We start from the raw sequence: 17,613 nt of genomic DNA, 5'->3' as shown, positions 1-17,613 counted from the left end.
TTGATTTCCGTTGAAATCTGAGCTTTCAATGTACTAAGATACTAATACTAATACTACATGTTTTTGTGTGTAAATCTCAAGTGTGATTCTGTGAGTGCGCTTCCCAAAATACTGGCTGGCATTCTAGGAAGTTGTGTCAAGCATTAATTTTTAAATTTAAAAATGTAATTGGACATGAATCATATTTTTAACTGAACAATCTTTCTCAATTTCTCTCTCTACTCCTTAAGAAAAATCAGTCAATCAAATAGTTATTAATAATTAATAATAATAATATTAATTAATTTCCTTAGAATGAGTCTGCTCTTGACATCCTATTATATACATTTCCTTCCTTCCTCATCATCATTTTCCTGTTATTGTGGGTATGCATTTGCAAAAATCTTTGATTTACACCATAATCTAAGGCCCCATTTCGGGAGAGAATTTAGTGTTTAAACACATTCGTAAATCCCATCAGTATAAAATTCACAGGTGCTTTCCTGAGTTCTGGAATAGAAAAGTAAAACTAAGTATGTTTCTGATCTCTCCTTGTGGTATCTTGTATAGTAGTCTCTTACCTAGCACAGAAATTGCTTTGCCTCTAACTTCTGGAAAGTTCTCCCTAATTATCCTTTGGGTCATAGATGAAGAGATGGGCTCTGATGTAAGGCTGTGAGGTGACTCAGAAAGGTATGTAAACATATGCCTACTTTTTAGTATGTTCAGATGCTTCAAGTAGGCACCCTTAGGGATGGTGCTGAATTTGGGCCTGAGAGTATTATAGATTAGGGGCTAAATTCACAAAATGATTTAGGCACTTAACGTCCACTCTAGTTGCCTACATCCCAGAATCAGGCCACACTGGGATTCACAAAGCTCCCACTCAACTTCCCCCGAACCTTGTAGGTGCTTAAAATTGTTGAGCATCTAAATGTTTTCAGTAAAATCTCCTCAGGTGCTTCTAACTTCACGCACTTCAGCCCCACAAGAGATGTCTGGGTGCCTAAGCCTCAGAGCGTTGGGAAAAGATAGGCATTCTTCTGCTTAACTTGCCTGCAGGGTGCAATTCAGAGGCAGGCTCCAAGAGCGCCTACCAGACCAGGGTCTCATGGAAAAGTTTACACACACAGGGGGAGGACTTTTCTGAGTGCTTTAAGCCCAGTAGTTGAAGTACTCACCTAGTATAGAGGAGATTCCTGGTTCAAGTCCCCCCTCTGGCTGATAGGGAGAAAAGATTTGTATATGTATGTGCTCCCTCTGTGTTGAGTGCTTTAGCCACTGGGCTGTAGGCCATTCTGATTTATGAGAGATGTTCAGGTTCTTCTTCTCATTCCCACTTCCTTTCCACGCAGGTTCTTACTGTGGTAAAGGCCCCTAACTCCAGAGGGTTTGCATCTAAGAATCCCAAGCAGAGGGAAGAAGCAGGGATTTAGGGCCTATCTCTAGGAGCCACCTGCATGCTGACTTTTATGAATCCCATTCTGAGGTGCCTGTCTCTCACCATTCATTGTAGAGGGAGTTAGGCATCAAACTCAGACTTCCTGAATCCCAGTGATTTTCTAGGTACCTAAAAGTTAGGTGTGCTAATGCTCAGTTGTCTATGCTTAAATTGTAAGAACTCCATGGAACTGACTGTCTTTTATTTGCTCTGTAAAATGCATTCCACTCTTTACTACCACTACTATTGTTACTTCCAATACGTAGGATAATAATGATGGTGCACCTTACACTTTGCAAACACAGGCACAAGATAGAAGTAATTGAGTGTGTTAGAGAAAAACGAGTCCTCACTCTGTGTTTGAAGCAACAAGCCAGAGGCAGCTTTATTTTCGAGCAATTGCAAATGCAGGGGAGAGTACACAGGGGCAATCTCCATTAGATAAATAATTAAGCAAGCTTTTATACCTTTCCTTACCTACAATAATGAGTAACAGCTGCATTTTGTTATACATATTTCTTCCAGATATCTCTTTTCTCATTAATTTCTGCTACAGTCTACATTCCATTCTTATCTAAGACAAGGTCAAAACAGTATCTCTTACTGTCTGTTCCCATTCGCTTTCTCCCTTACCTGCCTAGGCCCTACTTTCAAGTCTCCCATTATTAGAGTCAGTGTCAGCTGGATTTTGTTAGCTTGACTCTTGCTCTATTCCTAGATACAAAACTAAGATCTCTATGTCCAATTCCCTTTATCTCTTTCTCCATTTCCACAAGTGGAAAGACAGAAAATTTGCAAGCAATTTTGGAAGAGTCCCAAGTGGAGACAATTTTTAGCCCAGATCTGCAAGACTATTGGCAGTTTTAGGATGAATGTGATTTTCCTACTGTTTAATCCTGAGACTTTGAAATTGTTGTGAGTTATCCCTGAATTTTAGAAAATATTTTAAATTGTGCATAGGAACTAAAAAGGATGGGAATTGGCTTGGTATAAATCTTCAGTCTTTACTTTTTATCAGAAATAATATCCTATTTTTATTTATACATTAAAGATTGCATTATATTTTTCTTGATTGGGTACATTTAAGATTATGCCTTTCTTTCTGTTAGAGAGACAAGGTAGGTGAGGTAATATCTTTTATTAGACCAAAGAAGAGCTCTGTGTAAGTTGGAATGTTTGCATCTCTTACCAACAGAAGTTGGTTCAATAAAAGATATTACCTCACTCACCTTGTCTCACTAATATCCTGGGACCAACAGGGCTACCACAACCTTTACTTTGTGTTAGTAAATTCCAATGGGTTTCAATCTTACTCATGGGAAAGGATGTACAAAAAAGTTGTACCATAATAGGACTAATTACACTTTCCCCGTGTGCCTCATTATACTGATGTTAATAAAAGAAGCTATGTCACACCTAGGATCTGGAAGAATGGAGAATGGATGGGGCTCTGGTCTGATCTGATAAAGATGTCTCCCTCTGTCTCTCTCTTTTTCTCTCACATTACTTTACCTAACACTTTCCCACAGAATTCTAGAATACATAAATAACTATAGGATAAGGGACACAGTAACATAGATAAACCTCAAATTAAACACGTGAAGTACAAATTTAAGCCACCTATTTAAAACATTTATCTGGCTTCCGAGTAAGATATTATTTTACCACAGAAGGGAAAGATTCATTTGACTAAAGTTTTAAAATATTTTACATTTTAAATGTAATAGAGAAAGACATTTTCTTCTGTACAATCTATGATATTCACGAGCTTTGTTATATCAGTCTAACTGCAATTCTAAGGCCAAGACTCAGAGTGCCGCTGTTGGCCAATGCCATGACAGAGCTGCTGCTGAAGATCATTTGGAGCTTCCTGCAGTGTGATTGCCAGTCACACAGCGCAGATCGGAGAAGGGACACGGCCGGCAGACATTTCACACAGTGTTGCTTAACGGAGAAATCACCCCTCTGGAAATTAATATGAAAACAGAAAGATAATTTGATTTTCAGTACTCCTCATTATCGCGGAATTTTCGTTCTCACGGAAATATACAAAATACAATATTGGATTGTCTTCAGAATACATCCGATTATAAATTCAGCAGAGCTGTGGTGACCAGGATGGAATTACAGTGCAGAGAGAAGCCCTGCGGATTCAGATGGCAAGTACTGTTTCCCTTCTTATTCTTTTTGTTTTGCGGTGCGGTCTCAGAGCAGCTCAATTATTCGATTCTTGAAGAAATGGAAAAGGGGTCTCTTGTGGGGAATCTTGCTAAGGATCTGGGACTGAATGTCAAAGAACTGCAACAAAGGAAACTGCGAGTTGTCTCTACGGCAAAAAAACAGTATTTTAGAGTCCGTACAGAAAATGGTAATTTATACGTAAACGACAGAATAGATAGAGAGGAAATGTGTGGGAAAAAATTGCTTTGTGTCCTAAATTTAGAAGCCTTGGTCGAAAACCCATTAAATATTTTTCATGTGAACGTCGCAATCAAGGATATAAATGATAATGCACCTGGCTTCGGCAAAAATTCTGTTGATTTAGAAATAAGTGAGTCCACCTTGCCAGGAGCAACATTCCCCCTAGGAAATGCTCTGGATTCGGATGTTGGGAGTAATTCGCTACAGAATTACGAGCTCAGCGCCAACCACTATTTTATCTTGGCAGTGAAAGAGAACAAGGATGGAAATAAATACGCTGAGTTAGAGTTGGAGAAACTTTTAGATCGCGAAAAGCAAAGTTCCCACCTCTTAATCCTGACAGCTGTGGATGGGGGAGATCCAGTGAGAACTGGGACGGTTCAGATTCGGATTAATGTTACTGACGCCAATGACAATCCTCCCACATTCACTGAAAAAGTGTACAAAATCCGACTGCGGGAAAATCTACCGAAGGGCTCGTTAGTTCTTCAGGTGAAAGCTACTGATATGGATGAAGGTTTCAATGCACAAATCACATATTCTTTCAGCAACATACCAGACAGTGTTCGTCAGTTGTTCTCACTGGATCCCGGAAACGGAAGCATTACAACTACAAGTATTATTGATTATGAAGAGGCAAATAGTTATATACTTAGCGTGGAAGCCAAAGATGGAGGAGGTTTGGTTGGTCATAGCAAAATTGAAGTCGATATTACAGATGAAAATGACAATTACCCCAAGCTGACACTTACATCTGTGTCCAGTCCCATTCCCGAAGATTCTTTGCCTGGGACAGTGATAGCTCTGATGAATGCATACGATAAGGATGCTGGGGGAAATGGCAAGATCAACTGTCGCATTAAAGAGGAATCGCCTTTTAAAATAATCTCGTCTTCTAAAAATTACTACAAGATCCTCACAGATAGCACCCTGGACAGGGAAAGGACCCCGGAGTACAATATCACAATCACAGCCACAGATAAAGGCTCTCCCCCCCTCTCCACACAGAAAACCATCCTGTTACAAATCTCGGATATCAATGACAATCCCCCTGTCTTTCAAAAACCTTCCTACACCGCCTGTGTGCCAGAGAACAATCCCTCGGGGGCCTCTATTTTCAGTGTAAAAGCCTCAGACCGGGATCTGGACCGGAACGCCCGAGTCACTTACTCCATGCTGAGCAGCAACCTCCAGGAGGTGCCTCTCTCCTCCTACATCTCCATTAACTCCCAGACCGGAGCTATCTATGCGCAGCGCTCCTTCGACTACGAGCAATTCCGAGAGTTGGAAGTGCAAGTGAAGGCCCAAGACGGCGGATCCCCGCCTCTTAGCAGCAATGTCACCGTCAAGGTGTTTATTCTGGATCAGAATGATAACGCCCCTCGCATCCTGTACCCTTCCCTGGGAGCCGATGGCTCCGCCTTGTTCGAGATGGTCCCTCGCTCAGCCGAGGCAGGTTATCTGGTGACTAAGGTGGTAGCAGTGGATGCTGACTCAGGACACAATGCCTGGCTCTCCTACCATCTTCTCCAGGCCACGGAACCGACGCTGTTCAGCATGGGGCTGCACACCGGGGAGATCCGGACAGCCCGCGCCTTTGAGGACAGAGATGCTGTGAAGCACAGGCTGGTCACCCTGGTGAAGGATAACGGGCAGCCGCCTCTGTCAGCCACAGTGACTCTCAACCTGGCGTTTGCCGAGAACTTCCAAGAGGCTCTTCCGAAAATGAGCGACCAATCGGGTGACTCGGCATCTCAGTCTGATTTACAGTTTTACTTGGTGCTGGCTTTAGCCTTGATCTCATTTTTATTCCTTCTGACAGTTACACTGGCCATTGTGATGAAATTGCGAAGATCTAGGAATATTCCAGTTTTGCAGTGTTTCGGTTCTGATCATGATTCCAAGGCGGGTCATGGATTCCCACCAAACTACTGCGATGGGACTTTACCATATAGCTATAATCTGTGTTTAGCCGCAGATTCCAGAAGAAATTACTCTAACTTTCTAAATCCCAGTCGTCAGAATAGTGTGAGAGACACCATCCTTTCTGTTGAGAACTCTGTGATGATATTTAAGAAAAATAATGATCCAACGTCTGAGAAGGACAACGTTCCTCCGGTGAGTTTGTGCACTGCCTTAAAATTTTTGCCACAGTATAACATGGTTAAATTTAAAACAAACACTTTTCTATTTATAAAAACGATTTAGGGAGGAAGTAGGGTAGTGTACGCTGCTGAAAATACTAGTTAAGACATTTTGTTTTACTTTATCAACTTTTTTCTCATCATCTTTTACATTCATCAACTCTAGAGGTCTTTATGGTACAAAGAGGCACAGAGTTATGTAAATATGGATACGAACAAATAATTCAAAGTAATGGGAAAGACTTTGTGAATTTGTTTCTCATGGGATTGTAATGTCTGTTTGTGGCTGGATATGAGTAGTAGGGTTAGTGAAAAGAGCAAAGGGGTCCTCTCGAAACTTGGTGGCGTGTCTTGTAGTTCGCCCTCACGTTAGCTCACGTTAGATCAGACTTTCCAAGGGACTCAAATAATGGCATATCTTTTTTTCTTAATTTTAGTAGTTTTTAGTTGGTAGATTTCCCCCCGCTCCACTTTCTGTGTTCCCAGTGTATTTACCACCTGGTTAAATACTCATTAGCTGTCACATCCATTTTATTGTTCCAAGAGTTGCAAAGGATTTCCATGGCCATTCTGTGAGGACTCTGGCGCAGAAGTTTTCTCCTTCTCTCTGTCAGAGGACTGCTGCTTTCCCACCATTTGAGTGGATTGATTCGTTAAGCCAAAGCCACTCACATTTGCTGGAATGAACTACATCCCAGCAGGTTTATGCATATATTTGAAAGCACTTTTGATTTCATCAGTGGCATTCCCCCTTGCGAAACCCTCGGTGTGAATTAGAACTTGTGTAGAAGAGAGAAAAATATTGCTAGACTACAATAATCTCTTATTTCACCAAAGTTGGTTCGTTTTCCCCTTTGATAGTAATTCATGAAACTGTTGGGTATGATCAGACTGAATATTGTAGGTAGAAATGTGACCTATCTGTTTCCAGATAACAAGCCTCTAAGGTACTTGTTTTATCTCAGGAATCATTTCAGGTGGGACAAAATTTCTACTGTCTGAGGGGTTTACATAGCATATTCACACAATTCTGAGCAGAGCAGAAGATCTTTCCATTATCTTCACAGCGCTGACTACTTTCTCTATTTAAGTGACATGAGTGATTCCAGTATACCTCTCCCCAGGATTGTCTTGGTGGGAGCCATAATTCTCCCCATCCCCTTTCACCAACCCACCAGTCAGAATGAATCCTTCTTATTGTGAGCTTCAGAAATCAAAATGAGTGTCTGGTTACAGCTTCTCAGTCAGTCAACAATAATCAGAAATACAATTAAAGAGTTATGGAAGTGGAAGAAGCACAGGTACAGCAAAAGAAGTGTCTGCCCTTCTTTGATTTATAAAGATTGCTGTTCAGAAGGCAGTTTCTGGGCAGATTCTCTATTCCATTCCCAAGGAAATGCAGAAATACTCTTTCTTGGGGAATATCACGAAGGATGTGAGATTGGGTAAAATGGAGCTCTGATTTTGCAAAGTCTGCATTGTTTCCTGAGGTAGGACTCAGTATGTTACCCTCAATTTTTAAAACTACCATTTATATGGGAGATTACAGAGGCTACAACAACCCCTTATTGACTGGGTACAAGTCACTTCAGGAAGGGATGCAAAGATAAAATTTGTAGACAACATCAATGACTGATTCTTGGAGCAGATAGCCCCGGAACCCACAAAGGGAAAGGCAATTCTTGATTTAATCTAAGTGTAGTACAGGATCTGGTCCCAGAGGTGAATACATCTGCACTGCTTGGTAACAGAAACCATGATGTAATTATATTTAACATCCTTGTAGGAGGGAAAATAACAAAGAAACACACTACATTAGCATATAACTTCAAAAGAGGAAGCTAGTTAAACAGAAATGAAAAGGAACCACTGTAAGATTGAAATGTCTGGAAGAAGCATGGGAAATATCTATAAACACTGTAATAGAGGCTCAAACTAAACGTATATCCCTCCCCCCCCCAAAAAAAACAGAGGACCAACAAAATACCACCATGGTTAAAGATCAGAGAAGAAGAGGCTGTTAGTGACAAAAAAAGGCATCCTTTAAAAATAGGAAGTCTAATCCTACTGAGAAAAATAGGAAGGAGCATAAAGTCTGGCAAGTCAAATGTAAAAATATATTTAGTCAGGGCAAAAAAAAAGTTAGAAGACCAACTAGAAAAAGACACAACTAATAGCAAAAAAAAAATTAAGTCAGAAGCAGGAAGCCTGCCAAACAATCAGTGTGGCCATTGGATGATATCAAAGTGCTAAAAGAGCATAAGATAAGGCCACTGTGGAAAAGCTAAGTGAATTCTTTGCATTAATCTTCATTGCAGAGGATGAGAAGGAGATTCCCACACCTTTCTTTTTAGGTGATACATCTGGGGAACCATCCCAGATTGAGGTGCCAGTATATGAGGTTTGGGATCAATTTGATTAATTATACGTTAAGAAGTCACCAAGACCAGACCATATTCACCCAAGAAGTCTGAAAGAACTCAAATATGAAATTGCAGAACTACTAACTGTGGTATGTCACTTATCCCTTAAATTAGCCCATGTGCCAGGTTACTGGAAGGTAACTAATGTAAGAATAATGCTTTACATTTTTAAAAAGGCAGTAGAGGTGATCCCCGCAATTGCAAACCTAACTTCAGAACCAGACAAATTGGTTTATTTCAAACACTAGTAAAGAACAGAATTATCTCTCACACAGATTAACATGATATGTTGGGGAAGAGTCAACATGGCTTTTGTAAAGGAAAATCATATCTCACCAATCTATTAGAATTCTTGAGGATGTCAACAAGCGTATGGATGAGTATGATCCAGTTGATACAGTGTACTTGGACTTTCAGAAACCCTTTGTCAAGGTCTCTCACCAAAGACTCTTAAGCAAAGTCAGCAGTCATGGGGTAAGAGGGAAGGTCCTCTCCTGGATCAGTAACTGGTTAAAAGATAGGAAACAAAGGGTAGGGATAAAAGATAAATTTTCACAGTAGAGATAGTTATATAGAGGGATCCCCCAAGGATATGTTCTGGGACCAGTGCTGTTCAACATATTCATAAATGATCTGGAAAAGGGATAAACAGTAAGATGGCAAAGTTCGCAGACAATATAAACTTACTGGAGATAGTTAAGTCCAGTGCTGACTATGAAGAGTTACAAAGGGATCTCACAAGACTGGCTAACTGGGCAACAAAATGGCAGATAAACATCAATGCTGATAAATGCAAAGTAAATGTACATTGAAAAACATAATCCAGATTATAAATACAAAATGATGGGGTCTAAATTAGCTCAAGGAAGAGATCTTGGAATCATGATGGATAGTTCCCTGAAAACATCTCCACAATGTGCAGCAGCAGTCAAAAAAGCTAACACAATGTTAGGAACCATTAGAAAAGGGATAAATAATAAGACAAAAAAATCATAATGTGACCATATAAATCCATAGTAAGCCCATGCCTTGAATACTGTGTGCAGTTCTGGTGACCCCATTTCAAAAAAGATATATTAGCATTGGAAAAGTACAGAAAAAGTCAATAATAATAGTATGTGTGGAGAAACTGAAGAAGGATGTGTTATTTATCCCTTCTCATAACACATGAACCAGGAGTCATCCAATGAAATTAATAGACATCAGGTTTAAAACAAAGATAAAGAAGTATTTCTTCACATAATACACAGTCAACCCATGGAAATTTATGCCAGGGGATGTGATCATAGAATCATAGAATATCAGGGTTGGAAGGGACCTCAGGAGGACATCTAGTCCAACCTCCTGCTCAAAGCAGGACCAATCCCCAGCTAAATCATCCCAGCCTACTTATACAGCCCAAAATGCCATTAGCCTTCTTGACAACAAGGGCACTCTGTTGACTCATAGCCAACTACTCATCTACTGTAACCCCTAGATCCTTTTCTGCAGAACTGCTGCCTAGCCATTCGGTGCCTAATCTGTAGCAGTGCATGGGATTCTTCCATCCTAAGTGCAGAACTCTGCACTTGTTCTTGCTGAACCTCATCAGATTTCTTTTGGCCCAATCCTCTAATTTGTCTAGGTCCCTCTGTATCCTATCCCTAGCCTCCAGCCTATTTACCACTCCTCGCAGTTTTGTGTCATCTGCAAACTTGCTGAGAGTGCAATCCATGGCATCCTCCAGATCATTAATGAAGATATTGAACAAAACCGGCCCCAGGACCGACCCTTGGGGCCCTCCTCTTTATTCTGGCTGACAACTAGATGTGAAGCCATTGATCACTACCCGTTGAGCCCAATGATCTAGCCAGATTTCTATCAACCTTATAGTCCAAAAGTGTGAAGACCAAAAGTATAATTGGGTTAAATAAAGAATTAGATAAATTCATGGAGGATATGTCCATCAGTAACTATTATCCAAGCTAGTTAGGGATGCAACTTTGTGCTCTGGGTGTCCCTAAACCTCAAACTATGAGACACTTGTAGTGCATGAGAGGGAATGGATCACCTGATAAATTGTCCTGTTCTGTTCATTCCCTCTGAAGCATTTGGCACCTGCCACTGTTTGAAGACCATTGTTACGACCCAGTGTGGCCATTCTTATGTTTTAATGGATTTACCCCATGAGGTAAATCATATGTGATCATACCATTAAACAATGAATTGAGAGATAGATAGGTAAATAGATAGATTAGACAGACAAACACAAGTGGCAAAGTTAAAGTTGAATGGACAGTTTAAAAAAATATAGATATTTAAGTATTTTGGTTTGTAATTTTAATTACCTTTTAGCCTCATTTATTGTGGAATTTATAAATTTTTATATTTAGGAAAGAAAATTTGCTGCTGTTCAAGTTTCTTAGGTTCTTATAATTTCTGCAATATACAATTTACAAGACTTTGTTTTCAGAGGCTCACAACCTTTTAAATCTTTCAAATTTTGTGCTGAAATCTGGAAGGCTTTGCTTTTAACTGAGACTAAAATCTTTCTAAAATGTTGGGGCAAAAACACTTGAGCCACTTTTGAAGGTGAGGATGGTAAAAATCCCAAACCCTAATATTTCTATTATAAAAAATAATCTCAGTGCCCTTTCAAACATCTCTAGCACTGAATGAAAAGGTTAGAAAGCTGACCGCCTGCAGGCAGATTGTGTTTAGATAGATTACATTATTTTATCCTTCTGATTAAAATCAGTTCCATTTGGTAAATTTATAAGGGTTTTAAAGTAAAAGCTTGTTTATACACAGTACTGTTTGATTGTAAACATTAACACTTTTTAACAACTATGTTCCAATATTTAGACTACTGAAAATGTTCAAATAACATTAAGGTTAACATTAAGGTAAGCACTGAAGAGTCAATAAATGCCTAAGTAAATTAAGATTGCAGCCACAATATTTACTCTGTCTTCCTTATTTATAAGCCTAATGAACAGTTTTTATTAGCAGGATCACATACAGTGATATTTGCCAGACTTCTTCCTTTTTCAGATTGTAGGCTGGAAGATGTGCATGATGCTTGGACTCTTCCAGGGACTTTAGTGCCAGCCTAATATTGACTAATAGTACTTACTGTTAAGCACATTCAAAGGTACTAGCCACTAGCTTACAAATAAGTAGGTATGTTTCTAGGCCTTGATGATGCAGAACCTGAATAAGGGAGGTCACAGTAAATGAGGAATGGGTCTGAGGCAAAATACTGTTCACAAATCTGTAGTAACTCCACTGAAGTTATTGTGAATTGATGGCCTAGGCCAAAACCATCTAAAATCAATAGGGACTGAATCGGGCCCCAAATGAAGCAAAGGTCCTGTAGAAACAATAGCATGGGAAAATATAATTACAGACTGTATTGCAGTGCAGATATGTATTGTCAGGACTGAATTAGGAATGCTAACACATTTATGGTAGAATGCAAATATACTTTTCTCAAGGTTTTTGAAGGAAGGAAAAATAGAATGAAAGATGGAAATGTTTAAAGAAAAGTAAGATACTTTCAGTCACAATTTGAACTTTGGAATCAGAGGGAAAGAGAGACAAATTTTAAGATGATCTGCACAGGATTGTCGACGAATACTGAACGACTTAAAAGGTTTTCTCTTGTTGGCTGGAGCATCAGAGGAAGATATAGGACGTATTTATTAATAATTAATTTATTATTTGTTTTATTATTGTGGTGGTGATAGTGGTGAAAAAGGTGCTGAACTTTTATCAACGTTTTCCTTTATTCAAAATGTTAACTAGCCATTGCTAACAAAAAAGGCAATGTTATATACAGTTTAACTGAAAAATCCTTTCCCCCCTTGATGAATGAACTTTCACTTTCTTTCCTCTCATGATGTCATTCTTTACAGTAGCTCTCCTGAGTCTTACAGTGTAAGAAGGAACTGAGTTCCTAATGTAAAACAACAACAAAATATTACATTTCTCTTCTTCATACAGTGCCAAGAGAAAATTGTTTTCTTTTGTAGATCACCTTCCAAGTCTCATTTGGCCAGTAGATAGTTTTGGTCACTTCAGATGAGTAAACACCTGCACTTTAGAAAATACAGCACTTTAGAAAATATTGTTCTTTGTCGTTTAGGAGAGATTTCTCTTACTCTCACATTAGTCAGTAATCCCATCATTTTATACTTACGCATTGATTAAAATATTCGGATTTGCTGATGGGAAAGTGGGGGAAAAATTTTCTTCCTCACAGGGCCGGCCCACAATATTTTGGCATCTGAGGCAGGGAGTTCAAATGATGCCTCCATGCCCCCTCGCTTGGGCCAAAATTTTCAAAGGTCTCAGTTCTGCCTTGTTCCCATTCTACTCCTTTCATAGTACTGCTCTGCTACCTACCCCAATAAAGGAGAACTAACAACTTAAAATACCTTGTTCAAAAATTTTAAGTAACACTTAACTTTCAAATGTCTGAACAGCAAAATGTAACTTTTCTTGTCTGAATAGTAAACACTGGCATTTTTATCTGTTTGAATAATCAAAGTGGTGCTTTTCATGTTAGAAGTATGCACAGAACAACAAAAGCATTTGGAAAGAGAGTGGTCATCTTATTTGTGCACATATATTCCAGAACAGCCTTTGGAGTTGATCCTGCTGAAATGTATCTTCAAAGGGCTTCCAGTTCATTGCCCAAATCATTAGCATCAATATCGCATGTCATCATGTGTCAACACTGTCTCTACTACCATGCATTGCTGGTGTAGGTCATCTTCGGGTATAGTGATGAGTTTTGGAATATCATACAACATCCCAAATATACTGCTATGTTCCTCAATGGTTCATCAACTGACTATATTGCACAATCTAGCACTCGGTTAAAGAATTCAACTTTGAATTGTTGTTTGAGGTCTCTTATGGGATTATCCCATGCATCATAATCAAAATGTCTTCTTCTTTGGTGACTCTTGTATTCTTGAATGGGTGGGAAAATAGCATCAGTGTGAAGTTCCTCTGCCAACTTCTGTGCACTCTTTAGAAAGTTTTGAAATCCCTCATCTGACTGATAGGACAGTAGGTATGACTTTGCTTTGTCCAGTTGTTCCATTGCTCCAGATATATCAAGGTCAACACCTTGGAGTCTCTTGCTTACAACATTTATTTCAAACAGTATGTCATTCCACAATACTAAGTCACACAGAAATTTGAAGTTTTCTGTGATATGTTCTACGAGGTGGATTTTACAGTTTCCTCACTCCTCACTTATGGTCTCTTCGCCGCAGTTTGCATAGACAAGGTTCCTGTCACTAGGGTCATTATCCTCATTCATACAATGGCCAAACTCTGCTGGGCATTATTGCGTAGAAGATGCCTTCTGCATCTACTTATCTCGCGCATGTTGTGATCATGGGCTTTTGATCACCTCCACTTGACTTTCCCAGTGTGTAGCACTCAGTGGGGTTCATGCCAGGAGGAGGATGTTCGAGATGTTGCCTTCACAAATTTGCCATTGTGTGTTGATGCAGAAAAATACTAATGGATGCTTTGGATTGTATTAGAAGAAATTCAGCAGCCTAATTTTAGAAAGTGTATGCTGCCATCCACCACGGACCCAACCAAGTTCCCATGAATTCGAAGCGGAAACCATGCGAATGAGGGCAGTCAGATGTCGGGTTTGACACTCTTGCGATCTGATGCCTGCGACTCCCTCTGTTCTTTCCTCTCCATTTTGGCACCATTATTGTACCCTGACCTCTCTGTCAGCTATCACAATTCCCGTATCACTTCCAGTCTTTTTAGAAGCATATTTGTCATACCAGCTCCCTAGTAGTATTCATCAACTGTCAATAGAATCTAGGAAATGCTCTCCGGACAGTCACCATTGCAGGACATTTTCACTAGGTTCTGTTGTTGTTACAAAATATGCCATCCATTAAAGTAACATTTGTTCAGTATAGGCTGATGTTCAGGTGTGCAGCCCAGAATAACAGAGTAATATCTTGCTAGTACTTCAGATCTGCTACAAAATTCTGTTGATTTTTGTTGCCAATAACTGTATGATCTCAATTTTGAATTGTTGTTGTTCCGAGATAGTGGGTGTGGTGTTACATGTGTCTTTGTTTTTGGTGACTCTTTCTAGATGCTCCCTGGATGCTACAGCATTCAACTCAGGCCATCAGCTCCACAGTTTGAAGGAAGTTCCATTGTTTGGCACATACAGCTGACCTGAAGTGCCACGCAGTGCTAGGTTGAAATGGTAGCAAGCATTCTCAAAATTGCAATGAGCTTTTTCAAGAACATTTGCCAGTAAAGAGACTCTGATGCAATCTTGATGCCAATCTTGACCTTTTAGGCTTAGTCTCATTCTCAAACTCTTTTCCAACCATATGGAATGCCTCTTCTGGTGATTTGCTGCCTCTCTATGGCATTGGCCAGCTAGTTCCTTCTAGATACAGAATTTTTCCATCTCCTGTTTGTCCTATGGTAAGAACCGCAAATGTGGCTGGGATGACAATTAGTAACGTAGGAACGAAGCGGAGGTTTTGCCAACAGTTGGACAACCTACCTGAACAAAGCAGTGATCGGGCAGCATCTCTCGGGCGCGATGTTTTGGAGTACATAAGCCATTGTAAGGCGCCCTCTCCCATCTTTTGTTGCGGACCCATTTAGGGATTCCTTAGTCATCTCTGCTTTTAGTTATTAATTGTCGTTGGTGATGGGACATACTTGCCTATTTTGTCTCGATTCATCTGGTTGAGGAAGCATTGATTTAGGTTTTCACTTGCATGGCCCACATCGCCGAAGTTATGCACAGGGAGAAGTTTTCTTTCAGGCTACTGCTCACACGCTGTAGTCTCGCAGTCCTGGCACTAGTCAGACGCAGAGACTCTCGGCGCAAATCACCCTTTGCGGCAAGGTGCCCGGAGGCTCCCGCCAGTGGGAGGCGATTGATTCAGCCTGAGGATGGCCCCAGGAGAACGCGGCAGGTTAGAAACACAAACCGTTCCCAGGCGCTCTGGGCCCCACCAGGTCGAGGCATAACGCCTGGGCTAAAGGCCTGATGCCACATATAGTTCCGATCCTGATCTAGACTTAAGAACAAACTCGAGCTGGACGGCGTGCAGCTCTTGACTTCTTGTGCCTCCACAACACTCTTCTCTGATCTACACTTTTCTTCAGGAATGTGCATGGTTACATCCATTTGAGATGGAGATATGGTTGCTGCAGTAGCTGCCAGATCACCTGCACTCTGACTAACTGGAAGATCAGGCATCTCCTCACCACTCACATCCTCACTGCGGCTAGAAGGCTCACCATGAACATTTGTCTCTATGTATCTCAGGAGAGCTCCTTCCTGCTTAGAAAGAAAAGCTTCCTTTTCTTTTTTCTTTTTCTGAATGCTGCCCCCAGCAGGGCATTTTCTTCTTTCACTCATGACTGATGTTCTGTGCCAGCTATAGTGGCTCTCAACACTCAGTTGAAGGGGACAAATAAGAAGGCTGGTAGCAGGGCCTGAGTGAGGGAAGATATCAGCATCTTAAGGGCCTAACCGGCTCCTAGTACTTCAGTTGACTGCCTGTTCTCTTCAAGTGGGTTCAGGGAAGCAGCAGGAAACAGGAAGCTCCCTAAGAAGCTGGTGTTAATCAGTCTAGGCTCCTGGGGGTGCTAGAGAGGTACATAAGAGTCTCCTCCTCCTCTCTCTCTGTCTGCAGCTCCTGCTGCTTTCTGTTATTCCCTCTCACCTTTTCTCCTGCCTGCCTGTTATGTCTCTTGTGCCCTCCTTCCTCCAGCACAGCACTCCACCATCTCTGTGGATCTAGAGCAGAGAGAATACATATGCACCAGCAGTAGACACAATTTTCTACACTCTGGGTCCTAGTGGCACCCCCCCCAACAGTGTGGCACCTGAGGCGGTGGCCTCAGTTCACCTCATGGTAAAGCCAGTCCTGCTTCCACATGTAGCAATAACATTTTTATGATATAATGATTATTTGGAAATGGAGAAGCATAAAGTCTGCTTTAAATATTGAGTGAATAATTAATGTATTTTAAGAAAAAAATGTTCCCGAATTTAATTGATTCGATGAAATGTCTAACTTTGTTTTTGTGGAGTATTCTTTAAAAAAAATAGAGGGAGGAGCACGCCTAAAAGATTAAAACAACTAGGCAAAATAAACTCAGGGAAAACAAGAGGGATATTTATCTGAGCTGGTGCAGTTATTGGTTGAGGCTCCGAGCGTCGCTGTTCACCGATCAGAGAGCGAAATGCAATGCGAGACCCAGACAGCCCATAACCGCTTACACAACACATAACATAGAGATCAGATTCACGATCAGTCAGAGAGATTCTAAAGAGAATTTTGCTAGTGGAATAATCTCTAAAATAGTCTGGATGCAAACATCAGTTGCTGCGGAGACAAAGGACTGGATATAACACCACAATAGTCACATCGGTGACGGGGAATCAGAATAATACTATTACTAGGGAAGGAAATGGCCGATAAACAAAGACACCGGGATTGTGGAGGGTTGCTCTGTTGTTTAACGTTGGTTTTCCTTTGGGAGGCAGTTGCTGGGCAGATTCACTATTCGATTCCTGAGGAAATGCAGAAAGGCTTTTTCGTGGGGAACATCGCAAAGGATCTGGGGCTCGATACAAAAAAAATCTCAGATGGTGGAGTCCGAATTATTGCAGAAGGTAGGAGGAAATATTTTGCTCTCAATTTGCAGAACGGCTATTTATATCTTAGTGACAAAGTGGATAGAGAAGAAATATGTGGCCGGATCTCAAAATGTTTGTTACAATTGGAGCTTTTTGTTCAGGAACAGGTTAAACTTTATACAGTTGAAATTGAAATCACCGACATTAATGATAACGCGCCAAGCTTCCAAGTAGAGGAATTAGAGTTAAAGATCAGTGAGATCACAAGCACTGGGTCGCGCTTTCTTCTGCCAGACGCCCAGGACCCCGACATAGGAAGTAATGCTATTCAGAGCTTCCAATTCAGCAGCAACAGGCATTTCTCCCTGGACGTGCAAACGGGAGCTGATGGTGCAAAATACGCTGAACTGGTGCTAGAAAAAAATCTAGACAGAGAAGAACAAGCCGTTTACAATCTAGTCCTCACAGCCATTGATGGAGGAGAACCAGTCAGGTCTGGCACTGCGAGAATCCGCATTATTGTTGAGGATGCAAATGACAATGCGCCAGTTTTCACAC

General features: G+C 40.7%; 1 protein-coding gene across 5 annotated transcripts in view; it reads left to right on the top strand.

The window, feature by feature from the left end:
- LOC116820233 (protocadherin gamma-A4-like) overlaps nt 1-17,613 on the top strand; it is a 393,116-nt gene that overhangs the window by 49,355 nt on the left and 326,148 nt on the right. Inside the window, exon 1 of one of the 5 annotated variants that reach the window (XM_075068027.1) lies at nt 3,317-5,959. The exons of 3 other annotated variants lie outside the window; for them this stretch is intronic. In XM_075068027.1, the coding sequence (XP_074924128.1) occupies nt 3,539-5,959 (2,421 nt within the window). In that variant the 5' untranslated portion in view covers nt 3,317-3,538. Of the gene's footprint in view, nt 1-3,316; nt 5,960-17,049; nt 17,092-17,613 lie in introns of those variants that run through there. One more of the 5 variants, XM_075068040.1, reaches the window with a different exon arrangement.

Source organism: Chelonoidis abingdonii, chromosome 7, assembly GCF_003597395.2.
Source record: "Chelonoidis abingdonii isolate Lonesome George chromosome 7, CheloAbing_2.0, whole genome shotgun sequence".
Taxonomy (NCBI): domain Eukaryota; kingdom Metazoa; phylum Chordata; order Testudines; family Testudinidae; genus Chelonoidis; species Chelonoidis abingdonii.
The sequence above is the reverse complement of the archived record's forward strand: the minus strand, read 5'-3'. Positions and strand labels throughout refer to the sequence as shown.